Here is a 24,163-nt window from a genome sequence, read left to right as displayed (position 1 = left end):
AAAACGTCAGAAAGTCTGTTTTTATTTTAATCAAGAATAAGTAAATGATCCTCGTAATGTTAATATTTGGAAGCTTGTGTTAAAAAAAGCAGTAAGTAATTTGAAACACAATACAGCATATCTCCAACACTACATAAAATTAACCTAAAACTCGCCTAGTCTTTCACAGATGACTCCATTCCTCGTTGAGCAATCTCTTGTTTCTATTACATTTGACGGTAAAATTACTGCACATAGTCCATTGCCATGTGGCGCTGTCATTAAATTTGTATGATCTGATTAATTATTTTTTACAAATTTTAGAGGCAAATGTTAAAATAGTGCAAAATATTTCGTATGGTTAAAAATCCATTTGTTACGTCTTTTAGTTATTTGCTGATAAAATTTGTTCATTCAATTTTTTTTAACCCTAGAATGGTTAAAACAGAGTGAAACTTTTCACCAAGCATTTGATAAATAAAGTGACCTAAAATGGTTGTAAGGCTCCATTGGGCCAGGTTGGCCACTAAATTGTTGTTTTGTTTTTTTTCTTGTAGAGTTCGGCAGCCAAATCTCTTAGTATTTTCATAACCAGGAAAGACGTTAAAATCAGTACTATTGTTTATCCTAAATTTTGTTTGATTGCTTAGAAAAATTAAAGTGTAAAATCTCTGACTTTTCTGGTTCCAACCAATCCATGTAAAAATTTCCTTAACTTTCTATTTAAACCTAAAAAAATTTGAGTAGCCCATGTATGCTCCGATGTCACGCTGAAGAAGTAGTGTACCCAGCTTTTAGCATTTATTTGCCAGCAATGCAAATTAAAAATAAACTACTGGCATCCTACTTAAGTGCTAATGATGAGAACGCCTGGTTAATCTAATCAAACAATGAAAAGCCCAAAATGTAATATCCACATGGTGGGCTCTTTCTTTTTTATTAAACTTATAAGTAGTGCTTTAACTCAAGTCTTCAATTGTCTAACGCTATCAATTTTCGTAAAGCAAATAACGCATTTAGGGAAAAATTCTGCTCAATTCCTCTCTGATATTTATAACTGTAATTTTTCAAATTAGTATTTTGACTTGTTACAACGATGTGCACGATTGTTTGAAGCTAAAAAACTAACATCAGTTATATTCTTAATAAATAAGTCAGACAGAAAATAAGGTTTCATAAATATTTATGAAAATCAGAACAACTTTTAATCTTTGCACCTGATCTTAAAGCTGATCCATTATTCCATCTCCAGACATCCCTTTGTTCAGCTCCAACAAAGTAGCTGATTGCTCCTCTGCCTCTGAGCCTGTTACCATTAATGAGAGACGAAGCAAAGGCACGTCGTTCTGGAGTGTTCAACACAGCCAAGATTGTCTTGCTTCTCCGACAATATTCTTTCGCCTCCTCGTTCGTCAATTGCCGTTTGGTGAATTCATAAACGCAATGATTTCTTCGAGCACGTAATTCTACAAGCAGAATTTTTAATCTTATTTGTCATAAATGTCAGAATCTGACGCGTCAATTCATAGCAATGTGTTTGCACAGGCCTTGCTCACATGCAAGGCCTGTGCCTAAAGTAATGACTTGTGGCTGATTTAATTTCAATTTACAAAATCTCAGCTGGACTAACTTCTCTTTACTTTAAAATAATGCTGTACATATCAAGATACAAATTGTTGAAGCATGATTGAGCAGGAAGAAATTTTCAATTTAACAGATCCATAAAAACTTAATAATATTAACTCATTTTTTAATTTTTCGTTCAATAAATTCAATCGTTTTGATTAACATTGTTAGTCATAATGCTAAAAGAAGTCATGTTATTGTTGTTGCCATGCGTGGAGCTACATCTCTTGAAAAGTTTGGCTTGTTCCTTTATTTTCATTATTCTGTCTTATTGTTTTGGTTTATAATTTTTTTATTTTTGTACTACGCATTGTTACATTACGTCACAATAACCATCAAGTTAACCAGATTTCCCTGTGTTGTTGTTGCAAACGAGTAGTTGTGATTCGAGCTGTCCAAAACGATTTTATTGGTTGAAACAAAATAAAAATTAACATTTTAAAAACTTTTTTTTCAAATCAAAATATGCTCAACTATTTGTCACACACTAACAAGCCAGGATAAATTCCAAAACATTATGATGTTGGGTAAAATTTGGGTTAAGTCAATAAAATATTATTTTAAACTCATCACTTTTTTTTGGTTTAGGTCAATATACATTATCTCACATATAATATAAGTAGGTTGCTGCAGTTTAAAAGTTTGATGAAGAAATGGAATTTTTCAATGCACTATATAATATAAATGCAACTTTCTTACTGTTTTCCTGCAAAGAAAAGCTGTCTTGTTGATTAGTGGATCTCAAATTTCTATGAAATTTTGATGCTACCTGTGTTGTCTTGTCATCTTCCAATTTACATTGCAAGTACCAAACTCTAGTCTCAGTTGCATTTATTAGATGACTTCAGTTTCGATTGTACCCAATAATATTAAGTGAATAAATACAGCGAACAATTATTAGGGTGTAGGTTGAACCCACTTCTTATCAGAGTGAGTGTTGTTCGAAAAAATCGACTGTGAACTCTACCATTGACTCCGATTGTGCAAACCAATCGAAATGTTGAGTCGACGATGTTTCGAACTGGATATTTAAATCTGCAATGAAACAAGTTTATTTCAATGAATAATAAGCAAAGTTTACTTGTGTCGAGTAGTTTTGTTAAAGAGATTGCAACTTTCATGTTTAAATATTCAAAAAAGCTACTTCCCACAACATTCAATGATATAATTATGTGTAAAAAATCAAGCTGCCTAACAACAAGAAGTAATTCTCCTTATACTGTATTCCGATATATTGCAGAATTAACACTTGCAAACATGCCGAACATTCTAACATGCCGAATTGGATTTTTTTTTTCACTTTTGTTATGGTTTAACGTGTAAAACAAACGGTAACCCAAATTTATCATATTACTGTGACATGCCACTACTACATCCCAGCTGGCGATGCCTGTCGTTTTTGCATTAATTCAACGTTTGCTAACGTTGGATCAGTGTGGAGGTGACGAGTTTAGCTGACTGGGGTCTAAAATTATCGCTTCATCAACGTAACTTTTATCAAAGCACGCTTGATATCTTCAAGACATAACTTCACTGGGTATAATTGAATTTCCGCAAGATGATGATGTTGTTTTGGCTAGTTTGTTTTATTTGTTTTTGTCATTGTTTTCATGTCGTCAAGTTATAGCCTATCTATTTTGTGAGTCGTGCAAGGCCTATGGTGCGTTGCGCTTGAAATGGCTTTGCCCGTGGTAGGATTTCTTTGTGGGGTTTTCTTTGCCTGCCTTGCTCTTCTAAACGCATCAAGACGTGTTCCCCTTACGACCATCAGCACTCTTGATAACGCACCATGGCCGATCTTCATAGCAACTGGCCATACAAATCTTAAATATATCAGCTAAAGCTATGTGGGCTAATAAAGCTATAGCCTAAATATATGTTGTTTTTGTTTTGTAACATTTTCTTTTTTTATTTTCCCTTTATATCTTAAATTTTTCTGAAGGTGTTGCGACCGTGCCAAATTTCTTTCAACTCAATAACTTACTTCGGTCTCAAGCACGTTTTAACGTTCGCGTTTTGTCGCTTCTACCCTTTTCTCGACCTTTGCTATGCTGACGTGTATTGTTTTGATATGATGGTCAGAAATAAAAACAACTGAACTGAACTTTGTTAAACTTGTTAAATCTCAACCTTTGACCAATTCAAACTTTCAAGCTTCAATTTTTTTTTTCTTTATCTGCTACTGTGTATATCCGATATTACAATAAATATCTCCTCAGTAGTAGGTTATGTATTAAAGTTTTTAGGATTAAAATCTTGGAAAAAGTTTAGGTGAGGTTCTGCAGGCTTGAAAAGTTATCAAAAGGGGCACGTGACTAAAAAAAAGTTTGGAAACCACAGGTCTGGTCTATAATCACCGGTTAAATGCTAGAAACGATTTCTTGAATGTCTCAAGCGCAGTTTTTTTTTATCTTAAATTGTCTGTACCGTGCAAAGGTAGCTACTCATTTCTGTGCATCGAATCAAGCTGTGCTAAGTTCACAGCCTGTGCTTACTTAAAATCATCGCAAATCTTTAAATTTAACATACTCTCCATTTTGTTGGAAGTCACGTTCTCTCAGTGGAGAACCATCCTGGCTAAGAGTGCACTGGACAGTTCCAGGGATGGAAGATCTCACGTTATATCTCAGCGTTAAATCATCCGCATATTCAGCTTGGGTGGACGCTTGTGAGGTAATGGTCAGTATTCCTGTATGCAATGTCATTGTTAGAAAAAAGCACAAACTTTCATGTAGCAAACCAACACTAGAATGAGCTTCATGAAATTTGTAGTATTGATCAGGCTTTCAGTAAATATGTAATTTATATATCCAGTCCAAGTATGTTGCTTTTAATTCTGAAAAACACTGATACTTTAACCCTATTCGGACTAACGGGTGGACGGGTTCCATCCATACCTAAAACTTTCATCGATAACATAACAGCTATTGGCTCAAATTAACTGAAGTTTTATGACTTTTCCTAAAAATTATTCATCTTTGGTTTAGTAATAAAATGACATTTTTGTGTAGTATAGTTTTTTAGTTATCACCAGTTTTTGACACCCTACTCCCAAAATTGTCTGCAAAACTAGTAAAAAATTAATCAGCGTGAAATTGAAGAGGAATTAACTCCACCGCTGGATTTTGCGTCAGCAGTTGTCGGAATAAAATAGGTCACGACGTCAAATCTTCGCTCTGCTTGATATCAGATGTGTTGCAATGTATTGTTCAGAAAAATCAGTGAACCATAACAAGTGGACTGGCATTTATGAAGAAATGCAGTTGATCTCGTGGGAATTGTGTTTTCGCTATCAAAAGTGCATGAAGTTTAGAACTCAACTTTGTCACAATTTTGTAATCGGCTTCTAGCAACAATTTCCCTATGTCAAAAATTAGGCTACGGAACTAAAATACCCCTCCAAATTTTATGATAGGCTAAATAAAATGGTTGATAAATACAATACAAAAATGTAAAAAAATATAACGTTGGTATAATAAGCTTAAATAAATACAAAGATTAAATGTAACCATAATTTTACTGCACATTTTTAATTTATTTTTATGGCTTTATGGAGGTCAAAAGAAGACTTTTATGTCATGTCAAACTTGTCATTTTTTTGACTTGTCTGCAAGTATGCTCTGTACATTTTAGTTTGCACAAAAAGAGAAAAAGTTAGTTTCATTAGCTGTTGGAGCTTCGTTTACCAAAAATAACAGAGGTTGAAACTTCATTAGAAGTTTCGAGCTAATATCATCTCTAAAACTAACATCAGCTTTATGTTCAAAAACCAATGCAATTGCTTTGACTGCGAAAGTATTGGTTTATTCGGGATCACAGTTTGTTATGGAATTGTTTTTGTTGCTAAATCAATCTCACCTTAAACTTCCAAACGTTAAAGGGATATTAAAGGAAAAACCTGACTTGGCGATTTTCCACGTTCTTTGTGTTTAACTTGCTACCATAAAACGATTTTCAATGAAATTTTGCCCCATTGCGGTCTGATCAGCATTCCGCGCGTGCTTTTGTCAGAGCTGTCAAAACGGGAATTTGCGTGAGCAGCGAAGCGTGCGACTGTACAGCCTACGTCATAAAAGCTGATCGAGCAATATTTCTTACTGCGGGCGATTTAACTGTATGTATTCTCTCATTAACCTGAGTTTCTATGATTACAAGCGGTAGTTTTTATACTTGGAGAATGAAATAATGTTTTGTCTAGTTCAAATACTGCATTCAAAGAAATGGCATACACATGATTTTACACAACCAACCAAATCTACATAGGCTGCTGTGTAAATTCACGCTCGTCTGATCACATAGGCTACATTTCTTGGACCAACAAAATGAGCGATTTTATGTAGATTTAACAGGACATTGAATTGCTTTTCATAGTTTAGTGCATTTTTCACTTGGTGCAGACTTACATATTACTAAGGCCATTTTAATTTAACCTAAAAAAATTCTTTTTTACTTTATTTTTACTGAACGGAATTGATAACTTGGAAACAAATAAGGCGATAGCAAGTCAAGTCAATTTATTTTGTTTCAACAGCGCCATATATTAAACAAGCAGAGTAAATGTAATCATGCATGTTGTTGGAGCGGAAAACTGTGAAACCCAATCAGCTCGGTAGGAAGTCAAACTGCTCTGATGGCGGGTTAGTGCCACTGCCAACTCCAGTAAATCTTCGACATAACCTTTGGAAAAAAATAACCGTTATAACCCCATAATACAAAGATGAACGTTGAATCAAACAAAAAAAATTTGGCAATAATTGAGATGCAGGTAGGGTACGCAGAACTTTTTTTATTTGGGAACTTAGAAACATTTTTTAGGCTTATTTGCTGTACCGGTATACCAATTCGTACTTCAAGCTACTATTTTAACGTAAATGAAATACCCTCTAAGGTTTTAACTCCTCAGATTTAGTCTGCAGAGCTTAAAATTCTAATAAGCATGTCTCAACAGATTACAGTGTTGTAGATTTTGGACTACCGTTTGGCAGTAATACGCTGTTTCACAACAATTCTATTTCACAAACCAACAAATGTGCACTTTATAAACTTTTTGTACAACAAATTAGTATTAAACATTCCTTACTTTTTGAAGCTTTTTTGGGCTTAATTGTAGCTTGGCATCCTTTTGACAGTGGAACACCAAAATCCGATGTGTCATATTGTGTTGCTCCATCACAAGTCACTTTGGTTGCAGCACACTTGTCAGTTTGACAGGATACGTCAGAATGAAGGAAAACCTAATAGTAATAGTGCAACAGTTAACATTCTGCAAGAAAGTGTAGAATGCCAAAAACTGCATTTCTCTTCCACCAATTAGTAAGCCATAATGAAATGCTGAGCTTCAAGCATTTGGACAAATTTCAACTGTGTGGGTTTTATTACTTTCATCCGCCGTTTGTTACTACAGTATTCATGAATAATATCTTGAGGCGCTTCTAAAAGATTTCATAGTAGGTTACGATTAAAAAGTTGTGTGACAAAATGGCCCAGGTTCGTTATCCCTGGTGTAAATCATGCTATGTCTATGTTCATAAGAAATCAGCATTACGTCATCCATCAACAACGTACCAATGTTTCATGTGTATCTAGGTCATCATCCATTCTCACAGAATCATGTGTTTCACTGTCACCATCTGTACTCACAGCAGTATCACTATTCTTGTGAGCAGCAATGTCTTCAGCTATCCACTGAAGCAAAAATATCAAGTAATAGGAAAATAGTTGCTACCTGGTAGTGTGCTAGGTATTGGTAGGCCCAAGGCCAGTGATTGTCAACATGCTGCAGCCTTAGTTAACTGCTGATTAGTTCTTTTACCCGGATGCACCCAAATTCGTACCCTGAACAATTCATGCCCTCAACTCGTACCCTGAAAAGGTCGAAAGAAAAAATTAAAAATAGCTGAAGACACTGATCGGAGTTTAATAGCACAAAGCCGAAGTCGCTGATCGGAGTTTTCGCAAACAAAATCGAGGGTTACGGTTATCGGAAACTGCGGAAAAATGTTTGCGGAAACTGCGATGAGTGAGGGTTAGCGGAAACTGCGATCAGCGACTTCGGCTTTGTGCTATCTTTCTTTCGATATTTTCAGGGGAAAATTTTTGAAATGTTTGCGGAAACTGCGATCAGCGACTTCCGCTTTTTAATTTTTTTTCTTGATCTTTTCAGGGTACTAACTGAGGGTACTAACTGTTCAGGGTACGAACTAGGTTGCATCCATCAAAACCTAATACTGCAATTCTAACTAAATACAATAAGGCAGTGGCTATTTGACCGGCTCCGGTCTTTGAATCTGAAACACTATTTGACCGGTCATGACGTCACTACATAAGCACTTTTTTCTTTTTCTCTTTCAAAGTAAAAGACGAGAAGCGCCGATATAATTTCTAAATTCAACACGTTTTCTTCAACTCAGTCCGTGGCGCGTGCGATACGTCTCCGTCTGCCATTCTGGAGGGGATGAGTTCGATACTATCTGGAAGCATTCTTTTTTTTCATTTTTTTTTATCTAAATTTTGACCCGAAGCGCATTTTTGTGGTCAATTTTTAATTTGAGTAGCCTACAGCACATTTTTTTATGTCTTTTCAAATTTGAGTAATAAAGCTAGAGTTTTTTTAATTTACTGGAATTTGAGAATTTTTCTTGGTAATTTTCCGATCGTCATAAGTGACCGTGTTTGCCGAAAGACCAATTACATTTTTGCTCTCAAGTTAGTTATATACAATACTTCTTTAAAAAATGGTTTTACCATTACCATTTTTTTTAAAAGAAGTATTGTATATAACTAACTTGAGAGCAAAAATGTAGGGTCGTTCGGCAAACACGGGAAAAGAAATGCTTATGTAGTGACGTCATGACCGGTCAAATAGTGTTTCAGATTCAAAGACCGGAGCCGGTCAAATAGCCACTGCCATACAATAAACTATAAAATCAACATTACTTCATTAACTTGACGTCTTCTATAAGCTGGTCACCAGGAAGAAGTCAAATGTGATCTTTCAGCTGTTGCACTAGTTCCTGGTGGAGAGGGAAAGATTGATGGACATGCACCAGGTTTCAAGTAAAGTCTTTTGACATATCCCATTTTGAATTGAAGAAGATTGTTGAAGTCTGCTTCTTGAAAATGCAGACCACAAATTATGTGGTTTGATTTTGGTCCACTCCACTTACTTGTGGTGTTGACAAATTTTTTCCATTTCCTTTTTTGCGTACCGTACTGTCTTTGGGAAACTCAAACATACCAACTTCAGGCTTATGCAATGCTGTCGTGTCGCAGCCAAACACAACACAAAAGTTAGGCATAGTATTTGCTACGGTATATATGTTGCAATATTGTTTCTACAATAGTCAGCCTATGCTGCAATATTGATATTATGGACATTTAAGTTTTAGCAATGCTACTACATTTATACTACCGTACCTCACCTTTCTCGTAACATTGCTACTATTACTCAACGAAATATCCTAGAAACTTAAAAAACGTGTAAAACTATCCTGCAAAACTCCTTTGAACGCAACACGTCCGAACTTTGCAACCCAGCGCGCGAAAAGACTTTTGATATTGCTGGAGCTCTTAGCATTTATGACGTATAATCTAGCAGTGCTTCCACTTTTTGGTCATTTTGAAAAAAAAAAAAATGAAACATTGGACTTTGGGCCTTGCCAGCGCCCTTGAAAACATTTTTTTTCGGTAATTTTTTTAAAAATGTATTCTTGAGTGTTCAGTTTACGCATTTTAATGCTTAATTCCAGTTTGAAAATTTCATTGAATATGCCTTTAACGTAGGCATACACTGTATAAGCCTAAATATATTTATGAAAAGCGCGATTGGAACACTCCAATGGAAAAGTTTTAGGAGTAATGAATGACTGCAGACTTTTACACTGCTCAGTCAACTAAAACATCATCAGGGAGAGATTACTTTTATTTCCAAAGCAGATTGGCTTGCATTTAGCAACGTCGTATAAACGATCAAATGACAAACATTCTTGCATAGCAATAGATAGAGTTTCACTTTTATCAGCATGATCGTTGATTTCTTCGTCACAAATGCAAATACATTTGTGAAGAGGATCTTGCATAGATTACTCTAAAATAAATTTGGTTTGAACAAAAGATGATTTTTCTTCATTTGCGTTTTTTAGTTTCCAATACATCACCACGTGTTTTCAATTGTTAGGTGTGTTGATAAATCATATATTCAGTGGTTTATGGTTGCCTACTACTCACCAATCAACATACAACTTTTAAAAAGTGCGATAAACCAGCTTTCGACTTTGTTTTGTTCGACAATCTACAATGGGACAGAGCACATTACTAGGTTTAGAAGTATGCAGGCTACTTGTTTTGAACTTTTGCAAAAAACAAAGTTGCACGTCTAACTGATTATAGCAGAGACGAAGCTAAAGCAAAAAAAAAACTGGATTGTAAAACTGAGTTGCAGAACATATAACGCAACTAACGGTATATACAGTTTTGCACAATTATTTAAAACAAAAGTCCACACGCCCATGCATCTTTGAAGAGCAAATATTTGAAATAACAATGACATTTTCGATGGTATTTCTACAATTTTTAAACTAGTAAAAACCCAAATTCAGATAAATTTAAAAGTTTTTTTGCTGATTAACATTTAGCAACGCTGAAAACATGAAGTAAACTTTCTAACATACGTTTATTTTTATTTTTGCCATTTAGCGATAATGCAGAAAAAGATTGAAAATATGGATCCAAAACTAAACAAATTTGCATGGATGGAATCTATTTCTTTTTGACTAATATTTTTGCTAAAGTAACATTGTTTTACGTCGAAAGAGGCTGTCAAACTGTTGTCGTAATGATTGCTTCAGGCTGTGGAAAGTTTGCATAATTCATTCATCACCAATTTCTTAATTTAATTTTGTGCTTTTGTTACCACACAAATCTATACTTCAAATTTGAAGGAAGTTTCATTGTGAAGCATAGATTGAACTAAACTGCCCGAAAAGTGCTTTGAGTGATTTTAGACTGCATCCTTCCACAGTATTCAGTCAACCGAAACACCCTTATTGTTTTCATGTGCTTGAGACATTTCGTTTTATTCACAAAGCAGATTGGCTACATTGGCCAAGGTCGTATAAACAATGGAAAGATGAGCATTTTAGAATGAACGCAAAAACTGATAATTACTCACAGAAACCTTCAAAATCAGCAATTTAATTCAATCAATTTTGAAGGAAGTTTAATTCAATCAATTAAATTCAAAATAATAATTAGGTTGAATAGTTATCTAGACGTTAGTTTGTTTGATTGCGCTGTAATTTCTGACGACTCTCTTCATAATTCATACATGTTCCAACGCAAGTCTAAAACAATTACATTTCAAGTAACTTATTCCTTACAAAATTACAAGTAAATTGAAGTCACAAGGAAATCAATAGCAAACGCAATGACTAAGCATTATCTGAAAGTTGAAATATTACTTGTAAATGTAGTGTAGTAATTAATGTTTCATACTAAACAACAAATGTTTTTCGTAGCATAATATTGGTTGGTGAAAAGTTTTGTGCTGGTTGTCTGGAAAACTTTGTCATCTAGTACAAGCAAGTTTAGCAAACATTTGTATTGTTTATTGTTTACAAATGTCTAGTCCGAATGGGGTTAACAACTTCTTGTTTATCAATCTCAACTTGTGCTCACTCTGTACAGGTGGCTACCTCATGTTAGCCGATTGTGCTATAATGTTGTGATCAAACAAACTGATGGAAAGTGACAACTACACCACAAAAAACCGTTGCGAGCAATGTAAGGATACGACTTTGAAAGAAATACTTGCGGCATTACGCGCTAAATTCAATAAAAACTGCAAAACTATGACATAGCAGCTTGCAAAAATTTAATAATTAATAAGCAGCTTAAAAAACTTACCGTTTCGTTGTTTGAAAAAAGAGATGAAAGCACTAATTTTACAAAGCTATGGAGAATCGTAAATTGTATGTTATGGAAATCTAATCTCTGCTTATTTCTTGTAATTTTGTGTAAACGTTATCTAAAATAAATGTTTGATTTATGCTTGGTGTGTATTTTAAAGCGCGGAACATTCTATTTTTCTGTTACATTTTTTTGTCCCTGAAGTGAAAAAATTATCATTTCTTCAGGGTGGTGGCAATTGATTTGTAGACCGTATTGTCGTTTCGTTGTCTCACTGTCAGTGTGGGAACTTGCACCACTTTTGCATCACAACTTGCGTATTTCGACCATGGACTGTTCCTGTTTCTGGCAAATAAACCACTGATTGATTGATAGCCTTCAGAAAGAGCTGAATGTTCTGTTGAGGATTTGAATATTTTTTGTTGTTGTTTAAATTCTTTTTCGTAAATGCAGCCTTCTTTTACAGATAAAATACAAGAAACAATGATTGACTCAGTCAAATTTTTGTTAGGTCAACAAAGTCAATTTGTTGAATTATCAAGTCAACTTTTTTTTATCTTCACGTCAATAAAATCTTGCCCTCTCACTATTAATTTTGCTTTTTGAGATAAAAAATTTGCAAAAATCAAAAAAAGGGATTTTCTTGAAGATTTGTTAAAAACTTAAGCAAAAACGTACTTCAAATAATCAACTTTTCCTCAGACAAATTGGAAAAATATATTAGTTTGCTACCAAAATAATTAAAAGTGGGAAAAACTATTGATTTGTTTTCAAAATGATTCAACTATGAAAAAATAAATCAAATTGATAAAACTTGAAATTTAAAGAAACAGCATTGACGTTACATTTCTTGTGAGAAAAGAGCCTGTTTATCTACAGTAATTTGGCAATTTTTTCAAGTAACGTTTTTTCTGCAATGGTCATCACTTCACCATTACATTTTTGTTTCACAATATTCTATGAGAGAGTGCTTACTCTGACTGTTCGTCCTTTGTATCGCATCCAGGTTGATTGCATCCTATCGTATTCAGGCTTACGTGTGGTTGTTGTTAAATTGTTCTAAGGCTACTCACTAGTCGAACAATTGTCGCCACCGAAGTTGTTGCTGCAGTTGCACCAATAATTGCAACCAACAGGAATGCAAAATCCGTTGTTTTGGCAAGGTGACGAAGAACATGCAGATCGACTGTTTTGTCCTAAGAACAAGAGAGCATTGAAGACTGCAAATAATTTTGATTTTGAAACAACTCACAACATATCATCTAATTGCTGTCGTGACATCGAGTAAGCATTCTGTCCGGATTAAGAGTAATTATCACGTGCAACTACAAAAATAATAAGGTTTTAGGGTTTGTCAATGGCAACCTATCTTCACAAACCACTATTATTATGTTTATTTCATTAGCATTTTAAACTATAATTTTCTTAAAATAAATTTTATGTTACATTATTCATATAGAATCAATAAGACACTGAACAAGCCGCTTTTACGGTGTTTCACTTTTAACAACAAGATGCTTTATTTATGATTGTTTAGTTGTGTTTAGATGTTTATGTTTTAATAGCCTTTATTTTATTTAGTCTTAATAACTTAGGCGCAGACAAACGAAGTTTTCAAAAGCACCACTTACTTGGTTGTTCACAAACTGTCCAATGTGTTGATGAACAGTTAACAGATAAAAGGCTGCCGGATGGTTGAACTACTGCGCAATTCCCGCCGTTGTCACGTATATCTATTGTAAAGCAAAAATTTCAATGTAAATGCAACTATATATGCAGACAACGGTCTTAAACCACATAGATGAATGTTTTTATCCAACAAGAGTTCCAGCATTTAATAGCTGCATTTGTAAAGAGAAAAACTTACACACCACATTACTCTATCTTCTAGGTTTGCACATGATAAGTCAAAATGCTGAGTGATTTTGCTACAGTAATGACCACTGATGAAGTGAAGCGATAGTGTCTTCCTCAAGTTGCAGAATTACACAAAAAAGATATGGCACCTTTAAAAAATAAACCCTGAAGCAGCTTTTTTGATTTATTTTTTGAGCTTTATTACCATGCAGGATATTTAGTATGTTCTGAAAAGTTGGCGGCTTGAATATAACAAATTTACGCTATGCTGATGATACTGTTCTGTTGGCTGAATCACAAGAAGATCTTCAAGAAATATTGGACAATGTTAACTCAATTGGTAAAGAATTTAATATGAAAATTAACGCTAAAAAGACCAAATCAATGATAATCTCAAAATCACCAGACACTCCAGTACTCCAAATTATAATTGACAATGAAATTATACAAAAAGTAAATTCTTTTTCATATCTTGGTCATTTCATAATTGAAGATGGGAGGTGTGACCATGAAATTCTTAGACGGATAGAAATTGCAAGAAATACATTTGGAAAAATGAAAAAATTTTTAACCAATCAACGTTTAAATTTATCAATTCGTCTCAGGATCTTAAAATGCTTTATCTGGTCGACCCTATTATACAATTCTGAAACTTGGACAATGTCACAAAAAATGGAGAAACGGATCGATGCCTTCGAGCTCTGGACATACAGGCAAATGTTAAAAATTCATGGAAACAAAAGATCACTAACGATGAAGTACTCTCCAAATTCAATTCAAGCCAAATGCTCTTACAAACAGTCAAAAGAAGAAAATTGAAGTATTTCGGACACACAATAAGGCAAAATTCATTACAAAGATCATTAATAGAAGGGAAGATAAACGGTAAAAGAAGTAAAGGTAGACCAAGAATGATTTGGACAACAAACATCACAAAATGGACAAAATTAACTTATGAATGTGCAGTACGCACAGCTCATGGTCGAGAACAATGGCGCATTGTATCCAACCCTCCATACGAGGAAGGAACAAAATGATGATGATGAAAAGCTGTAGTGTCGATATTGCAGCAACAGGTTTTCTTTCAGAGTGTTCTGTTAATTAGTATAGTCGCAGTTCAATTTGTTTCACTCTTGCAATTAGACGCCGATAGGAAGTAGCAATAACTTAATGAACTGATTTTACTGTCTTGTCTTACAGACTAATGAGCCTTCCCTTTCCTTCTAATAGATCGGTATTTTGTAAGCTTGATTTTAACCCTAGCATGCATACCATGAACAAATTTACGTCAATGCATAGCATGGGTCATTTTCACCCGTATTGCGATTTTAAACCTGTGTATTGGTAAAGCAGGAGGAAAGGAAGAACTTTAACCTTTAAAAACACCTTTCAAAGTTTAATTAATGTGATATGCTTCCAACATGATTTCAAATTTGGACCTAGTGTTCGAATAAAGTAAATGAAGTGATATGGTATCAAGATAATGTCATCGAATCTTATTGATCTTTAGCACCAGTGAAACATCAAACTGGTGCTACAAATAGCGCCTTCACACTATAAAATGAGAGGCAGTAAAAACATCCATTCAAATTGATTGAGTAGTTGTTGACAAAATACAAATTACTTTTTCGCCTCTAAAGCCAAATAACGCCATCAGTTCACATTATATAATGAGAGGCCTTACACCCAATGTCTCAATGTAGAGACAGTTTTATTCAAATTGTGCAGAACAAGAAGTGGCATCTTTGTACGCATCAAATGTATTGTGAAATTAAGACAATGTCTTATATGGTTGCAATTAAGTTGACTTGTTTCACAATTAACTGAGCACCAAAACCTGGTTAAGGAAATTGTTATCGCTTGTCATCTCAGGACTAAGTCTTAAGTTTTTAGACTTTATCAAAGCCGATTCTGAATGAGGGTTCAGAAATTCAAGACATCTGCAAACACGCCTTGTAGCTTAGAGTTTTCTTAGAAAAACCAACGTGACTGATTTTAGCACAGAAAAAAGGCGTGTAACATAGGATTGAAACATTACCGTTCTGTTTGATGACAAACCTCTAATAATTTAAGTAGGCTACGAAACCGTATGTCAAAAATCTCACCAAACTACAAACATTAACTACTTTGATATAAAACAAGTCTTGTTTACCATCATTTAAACGTGATTTGTCTTTCCATCTCCATTGTCCATTAATTCTTTGAGCTCCAACGTAGAAGTTGTGTCGAGGATCGTTGACTAAGCTAATCTGTCTGAATGCAAATGCACGCAAGGCATCAGTCTTCAAAATTGCCAAAACTGTACTATCGTCACGATTCGTGCATTGCGATGCGGCTTGCTTGTAAGACGTAACAAGGGTGGTTGTGAAAATGTATGTACAATCGCCTGTTGATGACGTTCTGTTCAACGCTGGAAAGAAAAAAGCTTATTAAAAATTTCAATCACATCATAAAATCGATGGAGCTAGTAGAAACCTCCGAGAAACTGAAGTTTCCTTGTGGAGTGTGCGAATAATGGCCGAGAGGTTATGTTTGATTTTTATTTGCTCAATTGTACTTTGAAATGATGAAAATGAAACATGGTAATATACCTTAACCAAAACTAGTAGGCTTGTTTTCGTATACGTTATAATCAAAGTAGAGTATTAAAATTACACTATTCAGGAAAAAAGGAACTGTTTTTATTTTATGGCGTTTATTTCGAATTTAAGGTCAGGTTGTTTCTGTCATGTCTAGTTTTTTAAGATATTCAAAACGGTTGCTTTCTGTTTTTGATTGAAATTTACGTGATGATCTCACTGCGACCACCTTTACATATAAACATATTTGAACGAAGATTAATCTGAGTCGTTGATAATGATGCTTTGCAATCACAACAACAAGATCAATTGACACAAATTCGAAGTTTAATGAATTACCGAGCTCAGAGATTTAATACATCTCGCTACTAAGTGCCCAAAACTCCTGTTTCTCGACTTCACAGCCGCCTATGACAACATTGGCATCATGCCATCACTTGCAAACTGCTTCGCCTGTTCTCGGACAGGCATATGGTCTGCATGATCATCGAGCTTGTTCACAACAGAAGGGTCCATTGATGGTTTATGAAGCTTAGGGATCGCAACCATTAAAGCCCTTCTCCAGATTTTCATTTTTTGTTCATTGTTGTTGATAGTTTACTTTGCAAAGATTAGCTTTTACTCAATTTCCTCAAGGAATTTTCTTTTATTCTGTTTCACAAAACTGTTTTGTGGTGCTACTTTCCCCAGTGGATTTCGATGGCCTTCTAAAGATGTTTCTAAAAATTCCTATTTGGGCTGAACGCATTATCTATATACCAGGCTCCGTATGAAAAGACATCGATATGGTACGCCTGAAGTTAGTAGTAAAAGATTTTAAGACGAGATTTCAGTGAATAAGTAGTCATACAGTTTAGTTACCAAAAATTTCGATTTCAATCATTCTTCTAGTTCCATCAGCTTTCGACGATATTGAGATAAAAAATGTGTGTGATCACCGGAAAAGTGCGAAAATAAAAACTATTCGAATTAAGTTTGCAACTTGTTCTTGTTTTTTGTTACTTTGAGATTACTGTTCACAATTTACAAAGCTTGTAATTCACTTACAACTTCGCAAACGCAGCTTGAAAATATTTATGTTTACTGAAAAAATATTGAATTGAAGCCAAAAAGATATCTATAAACAATTAAAATATCAAGCTAAACTAAACGTAAAAAATATTTCTAATGTACATATTGTGCCCTTGGCCATTATACGGCCAAAAAATTTCCTGCGTTGTGAGGTGTACACTTCTCGACGCAACAGCATCCTTTTTTTAATCAATTTAATTACTCTTGCCAGGCCACCAAGCAGCAGCGTACTGCAATTCGTAACGCAACAGTGTTATGTGTTCAGCTGTAGGCCTAGGGCTAGGCTTCCTTCTCTAGACAGCCAAATCAGCCGCAGTTCCTTTGTTGTAGATGAGCTATGTTTAATTGTTTCGCTCAGTGATGTTTAACCGTTATGTTACATTTTTAGTTAAACATAGGCTACTATCTACTCAACAAAAATGTCTATTTTAAATGTTCTTATGTGCTCTGTTCACAGAGACTGTGGAGCATGAAAATCAGCAGAAAGACAAGTTTGCACTTTCTTGTTTTATTTAAAACTGCATTTGATAAATAACTGTAGGCTACATCTTTGACAAATATAGTAGCTGGTCCTTCAACAGTGCACCAACATTTGGTACCTTTCTTGTTTGCTTCCTTGTAGTGCTGATAATTGTCGTTTAAACACGTTTCAATTTATCAGGAACTTAAACCAATGAAAAGCTGGAGGACTACTTCTGAGTACAGCCGATTTGTTTTCAAGGGCGGTATGCACTGCATTACTTGGAAGCTCATCTTACTGACATTTTATAGTTGCTCTCTCTATCAATGTTTGACAACAGGATTCAGTACTGTCGCTACACGATGAGTTTAAGCTTTCAAAAAAAAAACATTGTTGCATCACTGGTCGAATGTCATAATATCTTCATTTTCATCATATGAATGCATGGTCTTTGCCATATTAAATTAAACACTCTTTCATTTGCAATCTTGAAAAAAATTGTTACTTACAAACTTTTCTTGTTCTTTTTTATAAGACAGTTTGTTGAGACAGTTGGGTATGCATGAAACAGTTGGTTTGTATCATATACAAGGTAGCACCAATATTGTTTGACAGTCACACTTTTTCTTACCAAAAATTTCAATTTCAATTATTTTTCTTGTGCCATCAGCTTCACAAATATACCTCCCTGAGTCATTAAACGTTACCTGGATGAAAACATACGTCACAGTTGAGTGGAAAGCGCAATAATTTAAGGTATGAAACATCAGGACAATCATCCTGCCTAAAAGACAATCAAATCTTACATTGGTTTCACGTGAGAAACTTTCTTAAGTCCCACCAATCAACAAATTGATGAATTCACCATCAACATTGCTTACAAATTGGTCTTGTAAATATATGGTTATGAATGGTGTCTTTCTTGCAGCTTAACAAACATGATCAAAACATCATTCACACAAAAAAATTAACATTTGCTTGTTTACATTTGTCAGGTTCAAAAGAGCAACAACTCGTCGAGCAAAAATCCTCATCTTTTGAGATGGCGTTTCATTTGTCTCTTCTCGTATCCACGACACTCTGGGCAGAGGACGGCCTGTTGCTACGCAACGGACAGTTACATTCGAACCTTGCATGTACTCGATTGGAGAGGGAGGAAGAGTAATGTGAGGTGGAACTGTATAAATAAATAGCTATATGACTTATAAGTATCTATTATAAGTATATAGACTTTCAAGTATGTAACTTATAAGAATCTTAAGACTGACAAGTAAATGTATTTATATCTATAGTTGCAAAAATTTAATTAAATCATTAAAAAGTTGGTTTACTGCCTTTTCAAAATGTAGCAAAGCGGGTACACTGCGTCTTGGCAGTCTACCGAGCTCTCTTGCAATTTCCACATTTAACCTTTTCCTAACAAACCTTCATAAGAGCGTAGTCTTATGTGCACCAATTATATAAAAGATCAAAGTGCTCTAGTTTAAACTGCTCGTGCCTAAACGCAGCTGTTTATTGCAATTTATTAAAACAAACCTCTCATTACGTTCACCATGATCTGGCTACTTTGGTTAATTTCACGCCAATTGCTTGTTATGGAGCATGCGAGTCTGAAGGTACCATTGGTTTGTACATTTCTTATAGTTTGAGAAACACTGAAAGAAACAAATGTTTCACAAATTTAAAATTGTAAAGGTAACACTACTCAACTTGTTATTAATAAAATAAACAAACTGCCTTCTAGTCCAAGATATATTCTTTTCTCACAGCAATATCGAAGTCTGGAAACGTATCAGACACCTGTTCGACTGATACAGCATTGATACAAGACTAATGACATGGTGTAAATATGAAACCGTGGGCATAGGGCTGGCTTGGGTGATGCAATGGTATTTGTATGATGCGATGATGATTGGTGTTGGCGTGGTGTTGTATTGGTCTGAATGAGTTCCATTTAAAGTTCCATTTTTTATTGCGAAATAAAGCAATTTTACTGTTATGGGATAGAATTGCCAGTAGCTATACAATGAGCGCACAGCCATGAAGCTGTACATTGTAAGAGCATCGCACAGTGTTGAAATATTCGTGATATGCTGATAGTTACATTACTTGACCCCAGCATCTTGTACGAGCTGCAAAATTGTGAGTATTTCAAGCGATTATTAAAGGCCATTGATTTGACAAACAATGAGACAGAACATTTCACTCACGTCATAGACGCATTGAAGAAAACGTGTCGTATAACTCTGTCTTCTCCTGCTCTTTGAAGAGTACATTGCGCCTCCCATGGAACTAAAGCCACCACGTCGTAAACCAGTTCAGCATTATCGTTGATAAGCACTTGGATGGTTGCATTTTGAGCTGTGACGCTCAATATTTCTATAACGAGAACATTTTAGCAACTGAATTTGAAAATCCATCATATAAATTGTCGTATGAAGCATTGCAAACGAGAAAAAGTAAGCGACAGCGTTTTTTGTCTCATCAACCAAATGCTTCAACTAAGGTTGCATTAACCAGCTATTCCTGTTAAAGCCCAGCACCAACCCGTGGAAGGTCCGTGTGACGAGTAATTACGATAGGTTATTGTCTTCCAGGCCGAATCGTTGCCAGATTCTTCCGTCCGAACGTCATGACTTTCAATGAATGTGACATCATAGCCACAAACTCCACTTACTCGGATCGTGAATAACAATCAACTACACCGACAAACATATTCTTTAATATTCTTACTGGTAGCGCATGTATCTCCCATGAAATTGTCAGCACACCGGCATCGAAACCCACATCCAACCTCAAAACATGTCGCTTGGTTGAAACAGGGTGCTGTTGCACATGCGCTGTATCTTCTCGAGACTGCCAATAGAAATTGAGTGATGAGTGAATATTGTATCAACAAATTGTGATAAACGATTAACAAGACCAGCCTTGTATTTTAGTACATCAAAGATAAAGCACTCGACTAAGTTCCATTGTTTAAACTTTCAACAAACTTAAACTTATCTGAACGCTTTAACCCTATCTTAATACGAGCTCTTTTCGTACGTGGAAAGCACGTCACGGGCTATCTTAGCCCCGTGCTAATTAATCGCTAATAACAGGAGCTATGAAAATCACAGAACCAAAATATTTTACAAGGTAATAGCAATGTGTATTGCGCGTATAACAATTACATGTTTATTCAACAAATTTATTGAAATTTATTGAAATAAAGTATTTGAGTTGAAAAAACGTCAGAAAGTCTGTTTTTATTTTAATCAAGAATAAGTAAATGATCCTCGTAATGTTAATATTTGGAAGCTTGTGTTAAAAAAAGCAGTAAGTAATTTGAAACACAATACAGCATATCTCCAACACTACATAAAATTAATCTAAAACTCGCCTAGTCTTTCACAGATGACTCCATTCCTCGTTGAGCAATCTCTTGTTTCTATTACATTTGACGGTAAAATTACTGCACATAGTCCATTGCCATGTGGCGCTGTCATTAAATTTGTATGATCTGATTAATTATTTTTTACAAATTTTAGAGGCAAATGTTAAAATAGTGCAAAATATTTCGTATGGTTAAAAATCCATTTGTTACGTCTTTTAGTTATTTGCTGATAAAATTTGTTCATTCAATTTTTTTTAACCCTAGAATGGTTAAAACAGAGTGAAACTTTTCACCAAGCATTTGATAAATAAAGTGACCTAAAATGGTTGTAAGGCTCCATTGGGCCAGGTTGGCCACTAAATTGTTGTTTTGTTTTTTTTCTTGTAGAGTTCGGCAGCCAAATCTCTTAGTATTTTCATAACCAGGAAAGACGTTAAAATCAGTACTATTGTTTATCCTAAATTTTGTTTGATTGCTTAGAAAAATTAAAGTGTAAAATCTCTGACTTTTCTGGTTCCAACCAATCCATGTAAAAATTTCCTTAACTTTCGATTTAAACCTAAAAAAATTTGAGTAGCTCATGTATGCTCCGATGTCACGCTGAAGAAGTAGTGTACCCAGCTTTTAGCATTTATTTGCCAGCAATGCAAATTAAAAATAAACTACTGGCATCCTACTTAAGTGCTAATGATGAGAACGCCTGGTTAATCTAATCAAACAATGAAAAGCCCAAAATGTAATATCCACATGGTGGGCTCTTTCTTTTTTATTAGACTTATAAGTAGTGCTTTAACTCAAGTCTTCAATTGTCTAACGCTATCAATTTTCGTAAAGCAAATAACGCATTTAGGGAAAAATTCTGCTCAATTCCTCTCTGATATTTATAACTGTAATTTTTCAAATTAGTATTTTGACTTGTTACAACGATGTGCACGATTGTTTGAAGCTAAAAAACTAACATCAGTTATATTCTTAATAAATAAGTCAGACAGAAAATAAGGTTTCATAAATATTTATGAAAATCAGAACAACTTTTAATCTTTGCACCTGATCTTAAAGCTGATCCATTATTCCATCTCCAGACATCCCTTTGTTCAGCTCCAACAAAGTAGCTGATTGCTCCTCTGCCTCTGAGCCTGTTACCATTAATGAGAGACGAAGCAAAGGCACGTCGTTCTGGAGTGTTCAACACAGCCAAGATTGTCTTGCTTCTCCGACAATATTCTTTCGCCTCCTCGTTCGTCAATTGCCGTTTGGTGAATTCATAAACGCAATGATTTCTTCGAGCACGTAATTCTACAAGCAGAATTTTTAAATCTTATTTGTCATAAATGTCAGAATCTGACGCGTCAATTCATAGCAATGTGTTTGCACAGGCCTTGCTCACATGCAAGGCCTGTGCCTAAAGTAATGACTTGTGGCTGATTTAATTTCAATTTACAAAATCTCAGCTGGACTAACTTCTCTTTACTTTAAAATAATGCTGTACATATCAAGATACAAATTGTTGAAGCATGATTGAGCAGGAAGAAATTTTCAATTTAACAGATCCATAAAAACTTAATAATATTAACTCATTTTTTAATTTTTCGTTCAATAAATTCAATCGTTTTGATTAACATTGTTAGTCATAATGCTAAAAGAAGTCATGTTATTGTTGTTGCCATGCGTGGAGCTACATCTCTTGAAAAGTTTGGCTTGTTCCTTTATTTTCATTATTCTGTCTTATTGTTTTGGTTTATAATTTTTTTATTTTTGTACTACGCATTGTTACATTACGTCACAATAACCATCAAGTTAACCAGATTTCCCTGTGTTGTTGTTGCAAACGAGTAGTTGTGATTCGAGCTGTCCAAAACGATTTTATTGGTTGAAACAAAATAAAAATTAACATTTTAAAAACTTTTTTTTCAAATCAAAATATGCTCAACTATTTGTCACACACTAACAAGCCAGGATAAATTCCAAAACATTATGATGTTGGGTAAAATTTGGGTTAAGTCAATAAAATATTATTTTAAACTCATCACTTTTTTTTGGTTTAGGTCAATATACATTATCTCACATATAATATAAGTAGGTTGCTGCAGTTTAAAAGTTTGATGAAGAAATGGAATTTTTCAATGCACTATATAATATAAATGCAACTTTCTTACTGTTTTCCTGCAAAGAAAAGCTGTCTTGTTGATTAGTGGATCTCAAATTTCTATGAAATTTTGATGCTACCTGTGTTGTCTTGTCATCTTCCAATTTACATTGCAAGTACCAAACTCTAGTCTCAGTTGCATTTATTAGATGACTTCAGTTTCGATTGTACCCAATAATATTAAGTGAATAAATACAGCGAACAATTATTAGGGTGTAGGTTGAACCCACTTCTTATCAGAGTGAGTGTTGTTCGAAAAAATCGACTGTGAACTCTACCATTGACTCCGATTGTGCAAACCAATCGAAATGTTGAGTCGACGATGTTTCGAACTGGATATTTAAATCTGCAATGAAACAAGTTTATTTCAATGAATAATAAGCAAAGTTTACTTGTGTCGAGTAGTTTTGTTAAAGAGATTGCAACTTTCATGTTTAAATATTCAAAAAAGCTACTTCCCACAACATTCAATGATATAATTATGTGTAAAAAATCAAGCTGCCTAACAACAAGAAGTAATTCTCCTTATACTGTATTCCGATATATTGCAGAATTAACACTTGCAAACATGCCGAACATTCTAACATGCCGAATTGGATTTTTTTTTTCACTTTTGTTATGGTTTAACGTGTAAAACATACGGTAACCCAAATTTATCATATTACTGTGACATGCCACTACTACATCCCAGCTGGCGATGCCTGTCGCTTTTGCATTAATTCAACGTTTGCTAACGTTGGATCAGTGTGGAGGTGACGAGTTTAGCTGACTGGGGTCTAAAATTATCGCTTCATCAACGTAACTTTTATCAAAGCACGCTTGATATCTTCAAGACATAACTTCACTGGGTATAATTGAATTTCCGCAAGATGATGATGTTGTTTTGGCTAGTTTGTTTTATTTGTTTTTGTCATTGTTTTCATGTCGTCAAGTTATAGCCTATCTATTTTGTGAGTCGTGCAAGGCCTATGGTGCGTTGCGCTTGAAATGGCTTTGCCCGTGGTAGGATTTCTTTGTGGGGTTTTCTTTGCCTGCCTTGCTCTTCTAAACGCATCAAGACGTGTTCCCCTTACGACCATCAGCACTCTTGATAACGCACCATGGCCGATCTTCATAGCAACTGGCCATACAAATCTTAAATATATCAGCTAAAGCTATGTGGG

General features: G+C 34.7%; 1 protein-coding gene and 2 long non-coding RNA genes across 5 annotated transcripts; all 3 read right to left on the bottom strand.

The window, feature by feature from the left end:
* Nucleotides 1–155: 155 nt before the first annotated feature.
* Nucleotides 156–2,640, bottom strand: LOC145779055 (uncharacterized). Its single transcript, XR_014290507.1, has 3 exons — nucleotides 2,525–2,640; nucleotides 1,197–1,445; nucleotides 156–254 (listed from the first exon to the last, which is right to left on the bottom strand). It is a non-coding gene; the product is annotated as an uncharacterized LOC145779055 (long non-coding RNA).
* Nucleotides 2,641–4,105: 1,465 nt separating this feature from the next.
* On the bottom strand, nucleotides 4,106–20,282 carry LOC145778986 (uncharacterized). Of its 3 annotated transcripts, none has more exons than XM_082590570.1 (9): nucleotides 20,212–20,282; nucleotides 19,689–19,857; nucleotides 19,015–19,133; nucleotides 18,465–18,655; nucleotides 18,110–18,185; nucleotides 15,521–15,778; nucleotides 13,143–13,244; nucleotides 12,585–12,707; nucleotides 4,106–4,294 (listed from the first exon to the last, which is right to left on the bottom strand). In XM_082590570.1, the coding sequence occupies exons 1-9, from the start codon at nucleotides 20,231–20,233 to the stop codon at nucleotides 4,107–4,109; spliced, it is 1,248 nt and encodes a 415-aa protein (XP_082446696.1). In that variant the 5' UTR covers nucleotides 20,234–20,282; the 3' UTR covers nucleotide 4,106. The 3 variants fall into 3 exon arrangements, 1 of the variants encoding a protein (XP_082446696.1); XR_014290501.1 differs by lacking the exon at nucleotides 4,106–4,294 and adding an exon at nucleotides 7,247–7,290 and having other exon boundaries at nucleotides 12,487–12,707; XR_014290502.1 differs by lacking the exon at nucleotides 4,106–4,294 and adding an exon at nucleotides 11,667–11,856 and having other exon boundaries at nucleotides 12,487–12,707.
* A 578-nt stretch (nucleotides 20,283–20,860) lies between these two features.
* LOC145779047 (uncharacterized) lies at nucleotides 20,861–23,346 on the bottom strand. Its single transcript, XR_014290506.1, has 3 exons — nucleotides 23,231–23,346; nucleotides 21,902–22,150; nucleotides 20,861–20,959 (listed from the first exon to the last, which is right to left on the bottom strand). It is a non-coding gene; the product is annotated as an uncharacterized LOC145779047 (long non-coding RNA).
* Nucleotides 23,347–24,163: the final 817 nt, after the last annotated feature.

The sequence above is a fragment of the Aplidium turbinatum genome, chromosome 1 (genome assembly GCF_918807975.1).
Source record: "Aplidium turbinatum chromosome 1, kaAplTurb1.1, whole genome shotgun sequence".
NCBI classification, from domain to species: domain Eukaryota; kingdom Metazoa; phylum Chordata; class Ascidiacea; order Aplousobranchia; family Polyclinidae; genus Aplidium; species Aplidium turbinatum.
Note: the sequence above shows the minus strand (reverse complement) of the source record. Positions and strands in the feature narration are given on the sequence as shown.

Excerpts from the sequence above, each read along its gene's own strand:
- LOC145778986 (XM_082590570.1), bottom strand. The coding sequence starts at position 20,233 with ATGGGAGATACATGCGCTACCA. Across the intron at positions 18,656-19,014 it reads CATGGTGAACGTAATGAGAG|TTCCACCTCACATTACTCTT; the intron begins GTTTGTTTTAAT and ends TTATTTATACAG. Across the intron at positions 15,779-18,109 it reads AATTGAAATTGAAATTTTTG|CGTTGAACAGAACGTCATCA; the intron begins GTAAGAAAAAGT and ends TTTTCTTTCCAG.